Raw genomic sequence first — 24,175 nt, 5'->3', positions numbered from 1 at the left:
AAACAAACAAACAAACAAACAAAAACAAACAAACATACAGGAAAATAAATTAAAAAAACAGGCCCTAAGATATGTACTTGAACAATCGACCATTATGAATCAACACAATACAAATCAAGTGGATGGTGATTTTGCATATTTATATATTCATCACATCACTTGAGTCTTAATGATTTTTGTTTTCTCTTACATGGTTAGATGTTGATGAAACTGAAACACTTATACTTTCACATATATTTAGATTGAACGGTTAAGAGTCTTAATCAGGAATTTTAAATGCAGTGAGCAAGTGTTTTAATAACATAAATGATGATAATATAACAATTGATCATACATGACTAATATATAGACAATATGCATCATGATTGTGTCTACCCAAGTTCATATGATATCTGTTTAAAAAGTAGGAAGAATAATATCAATATATCAATCTCGCTGATTTGTTTCTAAAAACATTAGCAAAGATACTACCTAACTGCAGCATATGTATAATAATGTTGCAGGGAGGTCTTTGAAATAATTAACGTATAAGTAAGCAATGCAGCTCAAAGATTACTTTCATTTTCATTCATTCTATACGTTGATAAGATCATCTTTTGTGAGTCACGCTTTTACGAAATTAGGTGCGTGCTATATAGCTAACACATATCAAATATATAAATAAATAGATTAAATGAATATGATATATATATATATATATATATATATATATATATATATATATATATATATTACATAATGTACACATACATCCGGGCTAAACACTGTCTTTCTCTGCATGGTGGCCCGAAATAAAAGCAAATATATAAATTTATTTCAAATCTTAACTGTCCAACTGGGCCACCAAAAGAGAACCTTTTTGGAAATTCGATGGATCCCTATATGTATGTATATTTCATTCTTAAAGAACGTCAGTTTCATTCTGGGTGGTATACATTTGATGTTATCACTAAATGCAATAGTTTCAACATGCTCTATGTGAACAGTCATTAGACATTAAACAAAACATTATAAACGACGCAATGTTGGCAGGTCTGAGAAAAGGCCTCATACAAAGTTTTAATATTCATGCACAATATATGTATTAGAATGTAAAATCTCGATAAACGATTAAGTGTCGATGATGTCTCCATTGCAGTACAAAGAGAAAATATCTATATAACAGCAGCCCTCGTTTTTACTTCTCCTTAAAGTTCGTCTTGAAGTAGTGCAGTATCTTCTAGTACCACGTGTATCTTTGTGATTGCTGAGTTACCATAATGTTATTACGGTTTGAGGCGTGGGATATACAGATATAAGTATATACATGTATATATATATATATATATATATATATATATATATATACATATATATATTATATATATATATATATACATAATTTACATACAAATAAGTATAAGTATTTAGTTCAAAACAAAAATTCATGTGAAGATATAATCAAGGATGTTTACTTGGCGAGACTAATACCTTCTTGATCATAAGGTACAAGTCAATAGTATATACCTGTGAGGTATAGCTTTATCCTCCCGCCTCTTTTGCATAATCAATCATGTGATAGTGAGCGTTTACTGTTTGTGTTTCTTATTTCATGGTCGATTTTGATGAAACTGTTATCCTATTGTTAAATATTTATCTAGCTATCAAATTAAAATTGAACATAAAATTCAGCTTTGCATTATATGAAGTTGCGGATATAACATGCAAAATCATTATTGTTCCAATATTATGTTTAAAAGAATCATAATTATCGTCATCATTACAATAATTATAAGTATTCTTAAATTCTGATCACGATACGAAAATGTCGCTCACAAACCGTTTTGGATCATTTTAATTTATAGTGCTTCTAAGATGGATTATATACCAAAGCGAATATTTTATCGATATTGCAGGGAAGCACCATTAAAATACACATTTGGTACGCTATATGATCGGCATGACAATCATGCTGTGAAAGCTTTGTTGTTGTATATGACATGTTTTGTGCAATATTGACGAGAAAATTCTTATCTAATTTTTTTCTTTCAACATTGTCACGGTTACGAGATCTTTCGCTCTGTAAATATTCCCTGGGTATACCAGTAATATTTGTACATAAGCAGGCGTTTGGAGCCCTCTTTCTATCGTTTTCATATGTATATGCGCGTGTGTTATGATATATATGTGTGTTTCTCTCACCGAGTCCTCTTTCAATGTTGGGTAAAATTCATTTGTCAATTAAAAGTAATACATTTGTAGTGAGAAAATAAGAAATATTACCAGTGAAAATTTTGGTTGTATCTTGAGGGATCATCTTGAAATAAAACTTTAAAGATATGACAAGAAAAATTGATTACCATTATATATTTTGGCTCTATTTTAAGGGATAATTTCAAAGTTTACCTAACAGAGCGTAGAATTGGCACAAGGAATGGGGCAAAATTGTCTAAACTGAAATTCATAACCAGTTGGGCAATATGTCTGTTTATGATAACCACGGAGCAATATAGGCCTACAACTATAATTATAACAATAAAGATAATAACAATAATAATGATGCAGAAAATGATAAACGACGGTGATACACGTAATAAGACTTTATTAGTGATGATGAATAAAGCTTTCATGTCTGCATTTCCAAGAATTGGTTAAAAAGTGGTTACTTTTTGTGTAATTATTTAAACGCAACCTTACAGAGAGCATTTTCATCGCTCTCTTTAAGAAGTCCCTGCAATTAAAATGTATGTTGATGTCTTTTGATGACTTTCGTCCGTACATTAAAAAAAAAATCACTACAAACTTCGTGAAAAAATTTGCATCATATATATATATTTTTCTTATTTTGTCCTCCACCCTATTAACCCCCACTTCAAAAAAAAAAAAAATCCTCCAAATTATCTTTATCCATATCGAGCTGTGACACCATCCTTCTGTAAGACTTAAGCTCAGGAATAGATACAGTTATGTGCCTTTTCACTCATTGTTATACTGCCTGCACTTAAACACAATAGCATCAGATGTCCTTTTTTTTTTGCAAGCGTTTTTGATACATTTTTGACGTATTGATGAAGGGTTTAATATTTAAAAACATTTGACGCATATTTTCATAAAGTACTTATTGATTCGGTTATGTACAGACCAAAAGACATCGAGAGAGGTCAATATACATTTGGATGGCACGGACCTATCATTTCTTAAGTCCTTGGCTTGGTTTGCTAATGTTCTCTTCAAGATGATGACGCCTCTTTTTGGTCCTGATGGTGTACATTAAGTCTTATGCAATGGATCGAGTGTCAGTCCTGCAAGAGACAGTGGTAATTGTTTACGACACACAGATTGATTTGTTGTTGTTGTTGTTGTCTCTTAAGATTCGATTTTATTCAATTTGATTTCATTGTCTTTTTTTCCATACACGATATAAAATAAAAACACCACGGTGATTTGAATATACAATGTACGTCAGTACAGATAAAGGTAATGATTGATAACAAGCAGAGATATTTGTACTGGGCAAACTCGTCACAGTGCAAATTCTGCCAAAATGAAGGGAGCCACTGGAAAGTAAAGAGATTGCGTGTATCTGTGGTTCCCTCAAAACTAATCTGTTGACGAAACTTACTTACAAAAATATAATACAGTGTACAGAAAATTACAAACAGAAGCCAGAAAATTATATTACAATATAGAAAAAAAAAAGAGATGAACGCTTGAATCTATCTTTTAATCCTTTAACGTGTCCGATCTTCTCTTAAAGGACAAGTTCACCTTTATAAACATAAGGATTGAGAGAATGTAGCAATATTAGTAGAACACATCATTGAAAGTTTGAGGAAAATCAGACAATCCGTTCAAAAGTTATGAATTTTTAAAATTTTTGTGCAGCAACCGCTGGATGAGAAGACTACTGCAGTGTATGAATAACTTGCGTACAACAATATAAGGAAAATATAAAGAGAATTTCACAAAATTCCATCTTTTGAAAAAAGTACACATTCCCCTGACTCGTTACCGACAAATGTTATGGGCAATATTATTCCTCCTGCCTTTAGAAAGAGGCAAGTCAAGAGCTCTTTTATTATGCGAAAAAAGTGAAAATATGTTGAATTTTCTTTTACATTTTCTTTATACTGTTGTACGCATATGACTCACAAGCTGTAGTAGTCTCCTCATCCAGCGGTTCCAACACAAACATTTTAAAAATTCATAACTTTTGCATCGATTGTCCAATTTTCCTCAAACTTTCACTGATGTGTTCTACTAATATTGTTGCATTCTCTCAATCCTTATGTTTATGAAGGTGAACTTGTCCTTTAAGTGACATTATACGATGTGCACGAGGGTCATTCTGATAACCACTCATGGGGGAAGTCTATAGGGAAGACGTCCTTTAATGCAACTGCTTAACAAATTGCCCTACATCCACGTAAATAATATTTACGTCGATGTATACTGCAATTTGTTAATCAGTTGCAATGCAAACAAATCGACGAAAAATCTCATGAATTCAAATAACCTCCTTTGTTGTTGACCAAGTCCGTGCTGTGCCACCTTAGAATAGAAAAAGGGTCCAATTAAAATACATAATGCTGCCTACTGTCTACAAAAACCTCTACGGAATACGTTAACAATATTCATTCACTTGCTAGATTTTCATGCTGTCCTTCCGCAGTCTTCTGGGTATTTCGTGATCGCAAATTGCGTCCTTTCACTTATCCCTCCATGGATGTCGCAATGGGCATTCGAAGCCTCCCCCCACCCCCTCGCCTTTGATTTGATTCTGCTTTATTTTATTTTATTTTATTCTATTTTATGGGGGGTCGTGTTATAGTGCGTCGACAGCTAGATATTACATGGCTCAATCATCATACGGTGAAATCCGTCGTATGAAAAGGGGTAAATGTACTGTGGCCCGGCCTAATTAGTCTATCAAATGAATACAAAATCCCTCACGAGACATCAAATCGTCACCTAATTAGACTCAAAGTGCCTATTATTAAGACACTCGCGGTACGCTGTCATGCAGTGAAGAATCTTTGTAGAAAACAGATACGCAAGTCTTTGATATATACGCCTGTAATTCGAACGAACATGTGATAAGCACTGTTGATTTCCAACGCAAATGGTCCTTTGCACGCCGGAGAACACCAAAATATATCGTATAACGATATGTTTGTTGGTGCTCATACTGTATATGGTATAATTTATTTGTGTGTGTGTGTGTGTGTGTGTGCGTGTGTGTATAATATATATATATATATATATATATATATATATATATATATATATATATATATATCCCTACATGCGCCATTACTAGTACATTGTAGGTGCACATTTTGGGTTAAAAAACAAAAACAAAAACAAAACTGCGTCATTATGCGGACATCAACATTAGATTAACCCACAAATCTCAACTTATGAGAGAAGGTTTATAAACTGTAAAAGAGCAATCAAAGTAACCCCAAGTCTCTTTTTACACCTTCTAGAAGACTTTTAATTTTGAGGTGTGCATATTGGAGGGGGTGAAAATGAGGCAATAAGAGGACATCGCTTTTTTGCCAATCGTAAAATTCCAGAAGAGTATATTTGTTTCATCAGATATTATTTTTCTTCATATTCATCTAAGAAAGTATAACATTTGTACTTTTGTTCCGTGAGGATCCCTCTTTAACAAAAGAAATAAATAATTATGATGACTGATGTCTGTCTAGTGTCATCCACATAAGACCTGATCTGATATGTGTAACTTGTTATCAGAGATGATAGACATACAAAACGTACAAATCTATGGAAAGACAAGCTGAAAGGTGATCACTAGGATATATTGACAAACAGACAGACAGAGGAAACTACATCTGAATGATCAGTGGACAGATGGGTGGCGGAATTTTTCAAATTAAATATAAAACCTAGTTTTTCTTTGTTTAGTATCAAAGTCAATGCTGCTTTGCAGTCCATTTAGGATTTAACTAAACAGTGTGGTACCAAGGATGTTTAAGAGTTGGAGTTCCAACTGGTTGTAATTATTCAAACAGTTGTCAGATTTCTATTGATGTACAAAAGAATTTCACAGGGGCATTTGTGCCTTTGGTGATCGATGTTCGACGCTGCCGTCTTGCTGAGCAATCTGAAGATTCATTTTGAACGTTAAAATAATGTTGGCTATATTTTGCTCATTTATTCATTACATAAAATGAAATTTTACTTAATGATAAAGCAGTAAAACAAAAGTCAATCCCGTCCAGAAATCTGTGCAAAAGTGTAAATCAGAGCTGTATCATGTGAAAATGTTGAAAACTGTACCATCCTGGTAAGCCGGTTTTATCACTTTTCCGCTTAATTTCTTCAAATAAAGCTAATATGGAATAATATTCAAGTACAATTCTTTATTGACAGATATATGAGATTAGTGCCCAGGTATGCCCAGTCGAGCAATTTTCATCTTTATTTCATCATTTTTTGTGCAATTTTTATTCGCGCATCCTCGTGTCTGTACCACCTACCGTTTATAAGAAGGGATAGCAAAAAGTAATTACCATCACAAAGACATATCTTCCTTAGAAAGTGGCTGGTGATTATGCAATGAGACACGAGTCAATTGTCTTCCTATCTGCGAGGCAGATCCTGTTTGGAACATGCTTCAAATATTTTTGAGCGGCAGCTTCGAACATCTAGCAAAGGTAATAAGATGGATGTGACTCCATTCTCTTGAACCTCCTTGGTGGTACAAAGCCGGCTTGTGTGATTTCTACCGACAGACTGGTTCCTTTGAGACAGTTGGACCACACACACACACATGCACACACGCACATGCACAAAGAAATACGTATCGTATATGCTAACAACATTAAAAACTGCTTCTTTGGCTACTGAAGACCTTTAATCACATGTGCTTTCATTTCAGTTTATAAACAGAACCGTCAAGGTACACATAAAAGGTGATTGCCGCATAATGTATAAAAATAATGCTAATAAAAGAAGGCAACCTTCTATATACAAATACAATAATCTTGTGCACTGTCCAATCACCTAGGCAGTTATTTCTTCCTCTTTTTTTAAATCTTCAATTTGAATGAATGAAATGAGCAAGCTTAGTTACAATGATACTCTTTATTTCAAACATGCTAACATATATGCCAAATATCAAGTATCAGAATGCCAAACATTGAAAATTCTAGAAAATATAATAATGGCACTCAACTTGGGCGGAGTTTCAGATGACAAATAAAGAGCAATCTGCCCCACGAACCAATATCCTTCACAAATTTTGACATTATTCATAATAGTTCAGACCTCTTTGTAGGACAGCCAATATCTAAATCTCAAACACATAATTTATCTTTCATTTCTAATTCAACTCATTAGAGAGACAAACAGTATTTTTAAAGCCGAATGGCCACTGTGCGACCTGTTATGAGCCTCCGAGCTGGTGCGAGCTGTATGGGGTGCCAAGTGTCACATGGCCTATTTTGTTACGAAATCAGTCATTTCGCCATGAAATGAACATTTCATCAATGAAATGACTGATTTCGTAACAAAATAGGCCATGCAACACTTGGCGCCCCATACAGCTCGCACCAGCTCACAGGCTCAAGTCGCCCAGTGGGCATTCAGTTTAAGAGTGTACACTGACATCTGAACATAAACCTTTAAAAGCATCTCTTAGTTATGACATCCTAGGTAATAATTATATGCATCAAATACATCTGGCTCATAATCCCATTATGTGCATTAATGACTACTCACTTGGGTCATAATCTGAAACTTTCCAAAATTGGAGAATCTGATTCACACTTAATCTTTAACCCGAGAGCTCTTTCATGAGCTGGGGAACATAGTCGTCCCATTCAGCCTGGAAGAAGTTGCCGGCGACGGGGTCACCCAGGTTGTATTTTGCGGCCACGTCCCGGGCCTTGGTGGAGGCGCGGCCATTGAAGTCCCTCTTCAGGATCGGGTCCTGGTACTGGATCTCACCTGGCTGCTTGTAGACCAGGAAGCAGTAGCGATGCAACCCTGCCAGAAACATTGACAATAAGAAAACACACAAGAACAAATAAATAGAAAAGATCATTATCAAAATAAAATACAGTAAGAGCAGATGGCATGAAGAAAAAGATGTGCCTACAGCTGTACCCTCCAGCAGAAGAACTGAAGGGTTCAGCCACTAACATTCCCCACACCCTGAATTGGTGTCAAAATGGCGGAACACTGTGCAAACATGGTGTCATCATTAGATAAAAATCAAATATTCTCTTGAGTGCTACAGCTCCATTCAGTTGCATTGATGGACATATTTACTTTCTCATTTACTTTCTCATTTACTTTCTCATTTGCATGCTATGCCATGGTTGTGGATTCAGCACAGCAGTGAGGGATCAACTTTTAAAAGGTATGTTTTTCACTGGGTCCCTCAGTGTATCTGTCTTCAAAGTATAACAATGTTGTTGAAGTTAAAATTACACTCTTTACATTGTGTTGGCTACGAAATAATGTGTACACATGCTATATATTTTACCAATAACAATTTGACTTGAATGTCATGTTGAGTCCAGTCTAAAGTTCATTCTCTGCTACAAGCTTACCAGGTATCATGTCTGGAGACCAAAGATATATCTGGACATGGCCGCCACCAAATTACAATCTACCATACTTCCTGCAGATCTTGGTGAGCTAACACAGAAGGGCTGATGTTACCATCATCTTGTCTTGCCATGATTTGGAATTGGTCCTACTTCGGGTTAAAGGACAAGTCCACCTTCATAGGTGGATTTAGTGAATGCAGCAATATTAGTAGGAGACATCAGTGACAGTATGAGGAAAATCGGATGATCTGTTCAAAAGTTTTGAATTGTTAAAGTATCTGCAGTCACTGCTGGATGAGAAGACTACTATATCGAATGATGTCACATGCGTAGAACAACAGCAGGAAAATATGAAGAGAATTTCACAAAATCATATTTTTTGAAAAAAGTGCATAATTCCTTGACTTTGTCACTGACATATGTGAAGGGTAACATAATTTCCCCTGCCTTCTGAAAGAGGCAAGTCAAGTGTTCTTTTATTGTGTGAGAAAAGTGAAAATATGTTTGATTTTCTTTATATTGTTGTACACATGTGACATCACAAGCCGTAGTATATAGTCTTCTCATCCAGGAGTGACTGAGCAGAAACTTGAAAAAAAATCATAACTTTTGAACTGATTGTCCGCTTTTCCTCAAACTCTCACTGATGTGTTCTACTAATAATGCTGCATTCACTCAATCCACATGTCTATGAAGGTGGACTTGTCCTAAAGTTGGTACCTATAAGCATAGTAATCAAAACATGTGCATCTCCTCCTATGTCGGTTTGTACAGCACCATATGGAGGCCTGGCCATTTTTATAATTTTCAAGCAAGAAAAAGGGACCACTAGGGAACTTGCAGATATTCACCTGTGTCCTTCGGAGGACCCGAACCAACGTAAGGCGCCACCAGGAGGCCCTTGCTGATGTCGTTTCCCCGAACGTTAACCACCAGCCAGTGCCTCCACTCACGGGCTTTGGGATTCTGCCGACTGGGAGCATCCGGATCCGTCATGATGACAGTGAAGAAAGCGCCATCTTCAGCTGGCCAGGTCACTGTCGGCACATCTTTGACCTGGTAAGGAATCATGGCATGACAAAACATTGCACATAAGTAAGAGACTGTCAGTACTCTAGGGGTTTCTTGTATTGTCAGCCTGGACTCCTCACTAAAGCATATTCCATAATTACTGGCAATAATTGGAAACTAATATTCCAATATCATTGGAAATTGAATGGCACAGTAGGGAGATACAGGAATGACATGGTCCAGGAAAAGAAACTTCACAAACTGTAAAACGAGGAATGTTCGCGTGCATTTTAATTTTGCGAGAGCCAAGATTTGCAAAATTAAAATGCATGTGAAAGTTCTTGTCTACACTATACGTATCAAATGTTAGAGGCAACTCACAAAAATTTCATGCAGCGAAAAAGGTCGGCAGCTCCAATTTGCGAAAATTTCATGCTGCAAAAATATTGTGCTTTACTGTAGTACGTACCGACAATGCATGCAACAAACAAACACACACTAGACATGTTCGGAAATGAATACATAGCAGAGCTGCTCAATTAAAAAAGAAAAAGAAAAAAGAAACAAACACTCCTTCATAGCAGAAGTTCAGGGTCACATTGTGTCAGTGACCTCTGATCTTTGTTAGCATCTCAAGGAATCCTGCTGTCCTGCTCTCCTGATTCCACTCTACCTAGACTTGGGAGTCCACTCTTTTCGACAAGTCTGCCCTTCTGCTCTTTATGTGAGCAGAGTAACTACATGAGAATTTAAGATAGCGTTCGAGAAGCTCATGCGTGTCTGTGAATCATTGGGTTCTCAAAGGAAGTGAATTACAAAAGTTCATGGAGGCAAAATGTGTATGTGAGCAAAGGAAGAGAGAGATCGAGAAAGAGCTGAAAGGAGTGGAGGACTGTGAAAGGGTGAAAGCGGAGCAGGAACTACTCTAGCCTTTCGACAAGGCCCTCTCACTGAGTGATGGCTATAACATAAGGATGCAAATCGGATCTCAAATGCCCATCGTGCTGTACTGCTTGGCCGGGCTTGCTTTGAACATTCGCCTCCATTAGCCCGCCACCACTCTGCGAGAGGGCCTTGGCAAAAGCCTAGAATTACTCAAGCTGAAAATCCAGTTGGAGAATACAATCAGTTCTAGGTTAGAGGAAGATATGATCTGTCGGTCTCCTCCCCAGGGATTTTAACCTTGTTAACAGCATTAGCAGGGCTGAAAAGGAGTATTCTTTTTTTAAAACAGTATTTCACTTTCCCTGAAATAGACATGTGTAGCTACAGTGTATGCAATTCCAGGATAAAAGTATTTTCCACGAAACCTGCAGTATTTTTGCCAAGAGGCAGTAAAAAATATTACAAAAAAGTGATAGTTGGCATCTCTGCATACCTCCACTAAATAGGTTCCAAATTACCAGCTTTTGTAGAAGGTAGGGATCACATTGATGCATATTTGAACCACTAAATTAACGTAACACTAGAATTTAAATTGGCCATAAGCTTCATGGGCAATCAGCCTTAGTGCCCTTCTGTCAGGGAAGGTGCTAGAAACCTGATATCCATTGGATGAAAATGATTCTATGATTTCTGAGGCAGTATTAAAGACTGCACTCTTAAACAGTTTGATCTGAATAGTGAGGACTGTAGGTGAACCGTAGGAAGAAATTTTGTGGCGCAAAACATGATGCAGTTGAACCTCTCGTATCCGGACAAGTCGGGACCGCGGCTCATCCGGATAAGGGATTTGGCCGGATACGGGAGACTCAATGCTTTATACATGTACATATACATACACATGCACTGATGTAGCCCATTGTAGTACCACATGTAGTAATGTGTATACTGCAACCTTTTCATTGTTACACTCAGTAACAGACCCCAAAATAGAGGTTCGTGTTTGCAAGAATGAAATCATATTCTTTTATAAATTCTTGGGATGATTTACCTAAATAATTATCAAGAAATGTATCAAGTAGATCTTGAAAATAAACAGTACGAGTCGACGAAACTACGCAGTACGCTTCAAAATTCGATCATCACGGCTCGGCAAAGTCGACTGTAGGTCGCCATTGTTAGATGGTCTCCCTCTCTCTCTTTGTGTGTGTACTGTGTGTGAGCAATTTTTGAGTGTTCAATATCATTCGTTGCTCAGCCAATGACTCAAAACAATGCATGTCTATCTAGTCATATCGACGGCTGTGTATGGACCTATATGTGGCAATGCGATATGAGAGGACGCGAGCGCATAATCTGTCCATGTTCTTGCGATGATTTGGGAATGTTTGGGGATGTTAAAATGTCTGAAGGTAAGCAATTTGGAAGGAAATTTGATGTAATGTATGTTAATAATGTTGGAAGTAATATGTAATTCATATGTGTTTGTGTAGGAGTTCTCAAGGAGTTGGGAATCCCCCTTTCCTCCCGTAATTATAAAAATAAAAAAAAAAAGATCACGGCGAGATTGCGTCCGTATAATAGAGAGATCCGGATAAAGGGAGGCTGGATAAGAGAGGTTCAACTGTACTGGGAAAAATGCCTTTTTTTTCAACGAGTTTCATTCAGCCCACGACAAAGATTAGATCTGCATTCTTTGTGACAGCTAAATAGTTCCTCCAGACAGTGCTAAAAAAAATTATAAAAACCGGTTCTACAACTATGAGCCCACATGCCTTCTAGGACATTGCACAAAGGTGTAATTTTGGGAAAATTTAGAGATGAATTTGGTGGTATGGCTGTTTGAGTTTAACTTCATTACTTACTGCTGTTGGAGTGAGAACGTTTCCAAGCTCACACTTGACCCCACTCGACCAGCTGACCTCAGCGACAGCAGCAGGTGCCTGGTCAATGACGTCGGGCACAACGGCGTGTTCGGCAAACTTGGCAGACATCTTCAGTCAGCAAACAGTTCAACTAGCAGGTTCAGGCACCTGATTGATCAAAGCACACAGGAAGATTTCACAAACATTAGTTCATCAGATCTTCTTTTGTCATACAGTGACATGGTTAATAATATACAATAACTCATCAATCAATACATCAACACAAACTACTAGTGCCACAAACTTTGCAATTCAGTTAAATGCTAAATGAAAGCAGAGTCATATGATAATGCAAGCCGCCCATGATTCGACCATAACGCCGTCCAAAATTTGACCGCCTGCTACATGTAGAAACCTATATTGCACACGGTTGAACTTTGGCCTTTTTTTTTTTTTTAGATGTCAGTGCTACAAGAAAGAGTGTCTAAAAGCAGTTTTCAAACATGTGATCATGCCAAACGAGTGGACTAGAGGATCCCTAGCTTTCCACCCTTACTTTTATATAATGGATACCCTCATATCTTGGTAATTCTTACAAATCATCACAATCTAATTCTCTGTAAAACTCTTATTTAATTCAAGTTTTGGCAAAGCCAAAGGGCAAATGGGAAGTTCTCATTAATAGCTAAGACGAGATCATATCATGGCTTTGTTATCAACAATGATACATCATCAAACTATGGGCTTTGGTAATGTAGTTAACTAGTACAACTTCGTCCCAGCCCTAACCCTATTGAGCTCCTCTGCTGTACACATGCAGTTATATGAGCTGTTTCGTGTTTCGCTTCGCGTTCAGGCTATGGTCGCAGTTACCCAACCCCCTGCCCTGTAAATACATGCAACTGTTATTGGCATTATTTAATATTAGCATTTGGTGGATTAACTGCACCAAGACAGACGAGCTCTATATTGCTGATAGTTACTGGATACTATTTAGACTGTCCTCTCATCGAACATTAAAGTGGATAAATAAATACATCAATTTCATGCTTGTGATCCCTGAGGTACCAGTCGTACCTATTCTTACTAATTTTAGTTTGTTTACTGAATAAATTAAAGCAAGATCATCACAACTTCACAAGATAATAAAAGAGCATCATCCAGAACCTCCTTTCCATACTTCATTCATGGAGAGCGTCTACAAGTCTCAGAAACTGCAAAGTACTTGGGGGTTAAAGCCCAAACAAAGTTCTGGTACGCCTGCAAAAGTTGTCAAATTTCGCTCCCAAATGTGAACGTATGCTTAGGAAATGTGCAGGATAACGATGTTATTACAAGATATTCGATGGGTAACGACGAAAATGCGAAATATTAACCAAAAAGGTTCAGTCTCAGAACTTACCCGAACGGGGTCAGGCTAAACTCGGACTCGGGGATAACTCGGCTTCGCTTTGACGGCGGGGTGAGTTATAATGGTTGTCCCTCTGATTGTACAGTGTTGTCCTATGGGAGCGGCCTGTATAAACTAGCGCTTCGTGTTCTGGCTACTCGCAGTAATGGTCCGAGTTGTTACAACGCGCGCATCAAAAACCTCTTTTGCGCGCATGCAAAATTAGTGTGCGCCGAAAGGCGCTTGATAAACAACAAAAACTCCAAAGACCGCGCGTCTCAGCAACTGAGGACCGCGCGCTGTCATTTTTGTTTTGTTTTGTACAGGATTACGTTAGCACGCACTTTCCTGTCCATTCAGTTAGGCCTCATTTGGTATTATGCAGTGGCCAGTAGAATGTGGCGATCACTTACTGCGTGTGAATTGTCTGAAGTAGGGTCGAATTTTTCCCGAGCCCGAGTTAGTCTGGAGCCTTCTGGAATAAAAGTCGGTTTTCCTACTATTATTATTTTTCTCAAAATACTCCAAAACGACTCATCATTCCGGCAAACCGCGTCAGCCAGGTAAGTTTCTTAGTGGACTCTTTCGGTATATTGCAAGCAAAAATGAAATGGTGCTAGACGGGTTCTCGAGCACTTACCGAAACTTAGTTTTCACTTTAACATCCAAAACAACATGAAATGGAATCACCATGTAAATGCCACCACCAAGAAAGCCAACTCAGTACGGGGCTTCTTGCAGAGAAATGTGAGAGCCTGCCCACCAAAGACAAAGGCATTACTATACAAGACCCTAGTTCGCCCTGTGTTGGAATATGCCTCGGCAGTCTGGGACCCATCCTCACAAGAGAACATCAGGAAACTGGAGATGGTGCAACGCCGATGTGCACGTTTCATCCTAGGTGACTACCACAGAGAAAGTAGTGTTACTGCCATGCTCAATAAACTACAGTGGGGCACTCTTCAAGAAAGGAGAGCACAGCAAAGAGTCTACATGATGTATAGCATTCTTAATGGTCTGGTAGATCTTCCAGTCACCTACTTCATACCAGTTGCAGGACCGTCAACACGTGGAAACCCATATAAGCTCCAAGTTCCATTTGCCAGAACTCACTTGTTTCAGTCCACGTTCTATCCAGATGCTATTCGTCTGTGGAATTCCCTACCACCTTCCACCATTAGCTGCACCTCCTTGGAGAGCTTCAAGAAGGAGGTGCAACTTGTAAAGCTCCGATGAGCTCTCATCTTGTTTTTTAGCTGCACATAGAAATTTTTGTAGAGGATTTTTACCTGCACACTGTACACCCAGCACTTGACAAGCACAAGGTACGATAATACGCCAGAGGCGGACTGTACCAGACTGGAAGAAGAAGAAGAAGAAGATATCTAGAAAACGCATTGACCGAAAGATCGGTTTGTATCTGGTCGTCGGGGATATGTTCTGCGAAGACTGCGTCTGGCTTCATGGATCCCCTCAATTGTCTCCGGAGGAGAGTGATAACGTTTAAAAAAAAAAAAAAAAGAAAGACTCCTCCGGACAGACGGATCTTTCAGTTGTTAGTAGAACATGTAGAAAACGCACTGGGGTGGTATTCTGAGGTCGTAATTAAGTCTGTAATTAACTTCGTGATTAAGTCGTGAAGTTATTATAGGCCCTTAATCATGGGCAAAATTGGTATTCTGAGGACGTAATTAAGGTATGATTAAGTCCCCTGTAATTATCTTAGGTCCCTCCCATCTAATTGTTATTCCATCCAATCAGACGCGTTGTTAGAAGCCAAAATGATGATTACACGCGCAAATATGCCCTCAATGCGCGCTCCTGCACGCCCCCTGTAATTACAACCCAAGAGCTCCGTGCGCACACTTCGGTATTTGATTACAACCCCTCACCTACGCACGCGAATATCTCAACCTCTTTACTCACATAAAATGACAAATTCCTCGAAGATCGGCAATATAAATTTCTTTTTTTCTCTGAATTCCACGGATACCATGATAACAAGATTCAACCGCTCCTCGGTTACCGAAGACGGTAAGCATTGTTGTGGCAGAGAAAATACGATGTAATGCGTGATATCGGAGTAGTTAATGACACTCTTTGGTATCATTAAGTTTCCCATTAACTTCCATACTTAATTACACCCTCAGAATACCGATTCGTAATTAACTCTGTGATTAAGTCCTCCCAGAGGTGCACGCGCATTGATACGCGCAACCGCGTAGGTCCTTCCCGCCAAAACGCTTGTTGCTATGGTAGTTAATATACCCCCTACTTAATCATGCTCTCAGAATACCAATTCGGTAATTAATCAAGTGCTAATCAGACACTTAATTAGCTCTCAGAATACGGCCCCTGTTGCGTAGAGAGGGTCTAGATCTACTAGATCTATTGTATTTGTAGTACTACGTGTAGTAGACTATCATAGTGCAGTGACTAGTGAGTAGTGTTGAAAACAACCTGACAACATTTGATTTACGTCGATCATGATGCCGACAATTAGGCCCTAACAATAGATAGTTAGTCTATCATGTCTATAGGCCTACCCAAAGTGCAGTTATTTATTGAATTACCGTAGCCTCATCACCACAACACGCCGTCCGAAGCTCTCCCGATCCCGTTGTGTAGGCCTAGGAGCCTACGAACGCGTTACTAGTTACAAGTGGCGGAGCGTCGTACGTATAATATGAATCGAGGATCGAGCCACCCTTGTGAATCAATGCCGGACAGCTCAGTTGGCTCGCTACTAGTTGTTCACTCTATTGGCATAACAGGTACACTAATTAGGCTATACTTACAAATTTCACTGAAATAGGGCGTAGCAAATAAATTGTGTGACAAACACTTACCCAAACAACCCAGTAAGACTATAGAATCCAGAGGATCGGACTTCGGCGAAGGGCGCGGGTCAGGCAGGGACGTCCCTGGGAGGTACAGTCGCTATGCGTCGGGGCACACGCACATGTTCCGCTAGCGACAACAAAACACTAGTTACACTTCCGGGTTACGGAGGGAATTTCCCTCTTCCCGCTCGCGTGTTTTTTTTAGACGGCACAGATTGGGGAAACTAAAAATCTATCGGGGACCCTATCCCTAAACCTAACCCTAATCCTAATCCTAACCCTAACCATCAAACCCTAACCCTAACCATCAAACCCTAACCCTAACCCTAACCCTAACCAAAAACCCTAACCCAACGTTTTTTTCCCATAGGTTTAACACGCGCCATGCCCCAATCTGTGCCGTCTTAAAAAAAAACGCTTCCCGCTCCCAGGTTAGTCCAGCGCTAAGAAGAAGAAGAAGAAGAAGAAGAAGAAGAAGAAGAAGAAGAAGAAGAAGAAGAAGAAGAAGAAGAAGAAGAAGAAGAAGAAGAAGAAAAAAAAAAAAGAAGAAGAAGAAGAAGAAGAAGAAGAAGAAGAAGAAGAAGAAGAAGAAGAAGAAGAAGAAGAAGAAGAAGAAGAAGAAGAAGAAAAAAAAAAAAAAAAAACCCACCAAAAAGCAACGTCTAGAACCTGCGCTTAGCCAGGGAGGTGTTACAGGAGAGGAATCTCTTCACAGTAATAATGTGCAAATTTATACATAGGTTCCATGACACCGCCCGAAAGATTTAAGTACATGAAAAGCACATTTCAATTCATGTCACTCTTTCCATACACATGCATTTCAATGACAAATCATCCTCTAACACTGATATCACAGGAGTTGCACGTGTTCTATTCTCTCTTTTTTTCTTTTGTAATCTTGCTCAAGATAAATGTAGAGTCTCTTGATCTCAGAAAATCTTTGTAAAATTCTGTTTCCTGGGTATGAACATGGACAGTTTGATCACAAAATGGGCTAAAAGTACCATTTTAAACATTTTGAAATAAGTTTATCATCGGATAGAGCAAAATAACACCTTTCCAGTGATACCTCATTTGTAGAATAACAGGGAATATGTTATGATTAAAGATATCCAATATTTTCTTGTAATTTTCTTTGATATTTAGAAGCTTTTATCGCAAATATCTCAACTTAACAAGAATGGAGAGAACTCATTTTGCGATTGCTCTTCTGTCAACATGTACGTGTATATAATTATATGGAATACATTTTCTATACCATTTCATCCGTGATTACTTAGTACAACTGTATATGACCAATAATTACAACGTATGCAAGTTTTTTTTTCCGTTTGTTTGGTTTTTTTTTTTTTTTTTACAAATTTGTTTAATCTTTGGTTGGTTGCTTTGATGGACATTTACCTGTTGTATTACCTCAGGTGCATATATACTAGGTCGCCAACAATAAATTGTACAAAAACATCTGGGCCCGATTTCAAAAAACATTGACACTTCTGGTTGGATGTTGCTATTGGAAGTTGCCGTTCCAGCAAGAATTGCTATCCTAACATCTTTTATGAAATGGGACCCTGGACTCATTTTTATAGAACTGTTATGATAGCAACAAGCTGCAGTGGCAAGTGGTCACGTATTGACAAGAATCCTGCTCTCTGACTGACCGACTGACTGACTGCTGCTGCGAGAAGTTGTAATTCTAGCAAGAATTGCTATCCCATCATCTTTCATGAAATTAGACCCAGCTGCAGATCAGCAAATCATGTATTCACTAAAATGTAAAAAGAAACAATAGGCCCTAATCTATTTTTCCCATTTTTCTTCTTTGAAATGCAAATATCAGTTTTGTGTGTGTATTATAGGAAATGTAAAAATTCAACATAAAGCAATTATCAATAATAAAAAAGCGAGTTTTTCACTTGTACACATGCAAATCTGTCTGTTTTTGAGGTTTTTCCAAAATACTGACACCAAGTTATCTTTCTTACAAAAATTTTAAGCCCATCGCCAAGTCTTATATTTAAAAAAAAAAGAATTTTAATCTTGTTTTTGCTTGCTTTAGTTTATTTTGTTTTTTTACTGCAGACATAGATTACAACCAGGCTATTGTGCCCTCATTGTTCAATGACATATGCAGGGCATTTCTGTGAAGGCATTAGCTACAAGTGAAAGAACCTCGTGTGTTACAAAATATACTATACAGTATGTCCCCCAAAAAATTACAATCCACTTTTTGCACTGATGACACTCAATATGATTTAACTATCTGAATGCTACTTCAGAGTCTTAAAATATAACATCTTAGCTCTATTTTGCAGAAAACCCCATTCAATTTGGTTAAGCGGTCACAGAGAAATGTGGATTGTTGTAAAGCATGGCATGAGTTTGATTCTTCAAAGTTTAGCACTTGGATGCTCTTGGAAATGCAAATTAATGTGTGAACACAATAACTTGGAGGGAAGAGATTTCCTACATGCTCTACAAAATTCCTCTTTGATCACTGAAGCAAATCAAATGGGGTTTTCTGTAAGATGTGGGCAATGAGTTATAGTTTCATACCCTGAAATTGTATTTGGACTGATTCCCTATTTTTAAAGTTATCATTGCGGAGGGTACCGTTGTCATTTTTTTTTTTTTTTTTTTTGGGGGGGGGGCATACAGTATTTAATCTATACACACACACACACACACACACACATATACACATACACACACATATATATATATATATATATATATATATATATATATATTTAAAGAAGAAGGAATCTCGAATATGCCATTTGTAGATCCAACAAGGTTTTTATTCACAAGGGTTTTTTTTTTGTGTGTGTATAAAAACCTTCTTGTTGGATCTACAATGGCGTATTCGGGACTCATTCTTTTCATAACATTCGAAGTCCAACATGTGGAAAGTTCCAAGATGAACATTTATATATATATATATATGTGTGTGTGTGTGTGTGTGTGTGTGTGTGTGTGTGTGTATTGTATGTACATGTATGCCTTGAATATTGTATCAGTTGTTCCCCACTCATTATATCCTAGTCAGAAACAATTCCAGAACAAATAATTTCTAAGGTCAGTACAATGTATAAGACAAGTATAAACTGGCATCTTAGAAAATGTGGAATATTTATTTTTGTTTCATATCAGCGTACAATACGACATATGGCAGGAAAAACAATTGACAATCATCTGACATGTAGAGTACATGAAGTTCAAAAATATAGTAATAGATCTACAAGGATAACTACATGATTCTAGAGTAAGGAAATCAATCTCAGAGACGTATTTTGGAGCTGTCTTTCAACAGAGATCAAGGTTACTATGCGACGGTAGACTCTTGCTGTAATTAATTCGATAAGATGGGGGAATTCGTTGTTTTATAAAATAAATGAAAATTTCATGAGATGTGGCAACGAATCAATGAAATCAACAAATTCGCAACTTCCAGAACTTAAGAATCGCTTTTCTCATGAGATTTGGTTATAATAAAGAATGTGGTTTTCCTCATGACAAGGGTCTACAGTAGAATAGTAGTAGTGAGAGTGTAAGAGAAATGTCTACATTTGTTCATGTGGTCTTACTCTCCAGGGCCCTGTTTTATGAAGAGTTATAATTGATTATATACACCATGTAGTTGATTTCTATTGTAGTAAGTCTATGGCAGCCTGTGTGGTAAGGAAATCTAATTACAGTGCACTCCTGTCATAACGAACACGGTTAAAACAAAATTCCGGTTACAACGAAGAAAAAATTCAGGCCGCAAGAATATCTGCGCCATGTTTATTATTGTTCATTTGTTCGGTTATAACAAAATTTTGATAAAATGAAAGAAAACTGCCTGTCCCGAGGACTCTGTTATAATGGGAGTCCACTGTATATCTTTTGATAAAACAGGGCCCTGGTGTGTTGAGTGATATGAAGACCAGGCATTTTCCTCTATCACTCCTCACCTACAGAACTCCCTCTTGTCATTTCTCTATGAAATTGACACTTTGAAGCACTTCAGAGCTTCACTCAAGGCTCACATTTTTCAGCAGACATTCACTTACTAACTCGGAGTCTGTGCCTTTGATTTTTTTTTTTAAATCAGATAAAAACATGCATACTACGCCATACAAATGCTGTGAATTGTCATCATAATTATCATGTACATGTACACTATACATCTCTCACAATCTTGAATAGATGCATCACGTTCCAGTTTTGATGGTACTTTACACTACATTATCTTGTACTTGACAATGAAGATACAAAACTAATAATCATAACACCACCAGAGTTGTCCTTCCTTTTTGTACAATGCTTTATTTTAGGCTCCTCTTCCACTGGCTAGACAAACAAACTATATGGAGCACATATTAAACCCAACACAATAGATTCTGTGTATCTATCAGGGAGGCATGACATTTTCTCCTGCGACGATTGCTTCAGTCTTATTTTCTCAAAGGACTTAAGTTTAGGATAAGGGTTGTGATAGGGTTTTAGTCCCGGTTTGATGTGAGGATTAGGATTTGGGGTAGGGTTATGTTTGAGGGTAGAATTAATGTTTGGCTTCATGTCTACATATTTCATGGGAGCAATTGTCACAAGAGCAATGACACGGAACCTCTAACAGACACTGAGTGCGTAACTAATTAACTAGGACAGCTTATTTGATACAAGGCTTTTCTGCATATGGGCAATTATTACATTACGTTAGTCATTATCAGTCCAAATAAGATAATTCTGACATTTGATATATGCCAATGGCACTACACAACAGAATTATACTACAGTAGCTCAAATCATGATGTCAGTTGCTTACATCAATGGAACATCCTGTGCAAGAGACTCCAATAATCATTCGAAATCATATTGTGTCACAACTGCAATTCAAAATTCAAATGCATGATGACATTTGTGTTACACAAATATCTCCACAAACAAGGCATCAATATTGACAGTTTCACAAACAAAATCGTACCATAAAAGTTATCTTCTTTTCATTGGTATGTGCATTTAATATCACATACACCAATAATGTGATTTCACAACTACAATCTGTCACTGCTGTACCAGGTCACATGAAAAAGAGCACTGGGGGAAAAAAAAATGTTAAAAATCATGTAACAAACAATGTGTCTGAAATGCACAAGTTTGTTTCAATGATAGTAAGTTAATAACGAGCTGTTTCCTTTTTGAAATTTCACTAGAAATACTATTATTGCAGTTCTAGAGCAACTTACCCATAACCTTCAGAAGAAACCTACTTAGCAGTTTACATTATTTGATCACCATGTATTGCCTTCATCAAAATCATGCGAGTAATTTCTAAGTATGCCAAAAATGTCCTCCTCTTCATACAAAATAAACGCAGGTATTTTCATATATCTGTTCAATTTTATTACAGGCACTTGTGGTAGTCTAAGGAAAAAATGTGGCGTATGAAAGGAACTTGTTTCTCGTTTCATAGAAGCATATGGAATATAAAGAGGAAAATCCTTGGGCAAATGTTGGAAAATCATTACGTACCCGATGGAAATGGTGTGTTAAATATTAGACAAGCCATCTTTGGAGATCAATAAGCATTAAGTACATTCTACTTCTTACAGTACTCAAAGTCGTACACATGTCATGAAATATTATCAAATTTCACTATCCTTTTCTTTGCTATGATACATTTCAAAGAGACCATTCTCTTTCTCTAATCTTTTTACCTAAATGTATTCTAGAACTGTGTTCTACATACACATGTATATACTTGTATATGGTAGCCTCAAAACTAAATTGCATTATTTCTTCACAGTCTTTAACAGACAAATACTTTTGTTATGTCTGTCACGAAGTTTTCAGCAGAGAAAATATACTTATCTACAAATGGCAATAGATACAAATAAACCCTTTTGTTCTTGTATTTGGTTCTTGAAGCATCAGCCAAATAAAGAAAGTGTGCACCGATACCGCCTTTACGAACGATACATACACAAGACCACCTTGCAAAACTGCTACAGTAAAAGCAAACCCTTACCAAAAACGCTGGAACCTGATCCTGCCATGTGGTACAATATGAATGCAATGCTGACAAACAATTCTAATTCTTATTTTTTGATAAATCACTTACAGTGTAGGACTCATACAAACAAACTAACTATGCTCTGTATTGGTTTCAAAGGATTGGTGTTTACACTCTTATAATCGTTCCACTAGTTTTTCTGTTTTTTCTTAGATCTGTTTCCACTCCTATCCTTGTTCCAGTTTTTAGCAATACACCTCTTAAGCACACACACATACACACATGAAACACACAGGTTAAATACTGGCAAGCAATTAATAAAATGTCACAGAGATATTGAAATCCTCTTGTACTACTAAGAGAGGCAAAGTAAAATAAGAGAGAAATAGAAAGGAAACCTGAAACCTATATATATGTAAACATGGCACAAACTACACGTACTAAATATCTACCAGAGTGGGGAGAGAGAAATACATTGTATTCACATCCATAACTCTTGTGTTTAAAAAAAATGGCACTAGAGGTCTGTATGCATTATATTCTGAGTGTTCTACACGCCAAGTTTTATACATGAGATATCCTGAATTCATGAATATGTGAAAGGGCAAGTGTACATGGACAAAGAATTTAGCTATTTGTGACCATGGAGACTGGTGCTAGAGCAATAAAACTGTAAGTTAATCACACTCATGTTCAACATGACCAATGCAATTCACTTTCGTTTCCAAGTTTTGGATGACACAAATCTTTAAACATTTAAGAAAACATTGTACTTAGCTTCACATTTTTTCAAACAAAACTTAGGCCCTCAGATAAGGACCAATAGAAAACTTAAGACTGAATGTCATTTCGTCATAGGCAGTGTTTGGCAGTTTGATGTACAGGTGAAGCTAGTTATAGCGACACAGTGGGGGCTGCAAGAATTTACTTGTGATAATGAATTCTCATTAAAAAAAAAATGGACTTTGCAAATGAGGAAATAATGGCATTTACATGGACAAATCCTCTTGTTCTACCAAAATCATATCATACCCTTGTTTGTTATAACAGGGTTGGCCTGTATTACTACAAGTTGTACTCTTCCAATGCGTTATGCGCATAATCATCCATCTATATTCCAAAAATATGTAATACATGATGAAACCTTGCTGTATGAAATTTTTTCTGTAAATTGAAGTCCAATGATGTGGATAATTCTGATTAGACACATTACCAAAAAAAAAAAAAATAATAATAATAAATAAAAAAAAAATCAATAAAATAGTACATTACATGTACATTTAAACTTAAAGTTTTTGAAAACAAGCAATTTTTGTAATAACAAATACATCCATTGTAACAAGAATGCTGGCAGTTTAGTTTCCTTTCCTTATCAGATAAATCAAGCTGAGTTGATTGAAATATGGCAATTTATCAACAAACAAAGAAGTGGGGGAAAGACGTAGCACATGATATGACAAAACTTCAATTTTCAGCCAATTACTGACCAAAAACAGAAGGAGTGGAAGTGGAAGAAAGTATAATAGACTTGTCAGTTTTGCGAAGGGCCTATTTTCGGGGCTTGTATGCATTGATCTCTTCTTCCCTACTTAAAATAAAAAGTACAAGTGTGGGTAGACATTCTT

The 24,175-nt window shown here is 37.2% G+C and overlaps 2 protein-coding genes across 2 annotated transcripts; one reads left to right on the top strand and one right to left on the bottom strand.

Moving 5' to 3' along the window:
* Positions 1-7,663: 7,663 nt before the first annotated feature.
* Positions 7,664-12,473, bottom strand: LOC139710533 (protein D2-like). Its single transcript, XM_071622468.1, has 3 exons — positions 12,323-12,473; positions 9,416-9,620; positions 7,664-7,995 (listed from the first exon to the last, which is right to left on the bottom strand). Exons 1-3 carry the CDS (start codon positions 12,449-12,451, stop codon positions 7,784-7,786), a joined length of 546 nt encoding a protein of 181 aa, XP_071478569.1. The 5' UTR covers positions 12,452-12,473; the 3' UTR covers positions 7,664-7,783.
* Positions 12,474-14,387: 1,914 nt separating this feature from the next.
* LOC139710545 (uncharacterized) lies at positions 14,388-14,948 on the top strand. Its single transcript, XM_071622480.1, has one exon. The coding sequence runs from the start codon at positions 14,388-14,390 to the stop codon at positions 14,946-14,948; it is 561 nt and encodes a 186-aa protein (XP_071478581.1).
* Positions 14,949-24,175: the final 9,227 nt, after the last annotated feature.

The sequence above is a fragment of the Diadema antillarum genome, unplaced genomic scaffold (genome assembly GCF_040938485.1).
Source record: "Diadema antillarum isolate AM-2024a unplaced genomic scaffold, OU_Dant_1.0 seq00001539_RagTag, whole genome shotgun sequence".
In the NCBI taxonomy this organism is placed as follows: domain Eukaryota; kingdom Metazoa; phylum Echinodermata; class Echinoidea; order Diadematoida; family Diadematidae; genus Diadema; species Diadema antillarum.
This window is presented reverse-complemented; position numbering and strand designations above follow the sequence as displayed.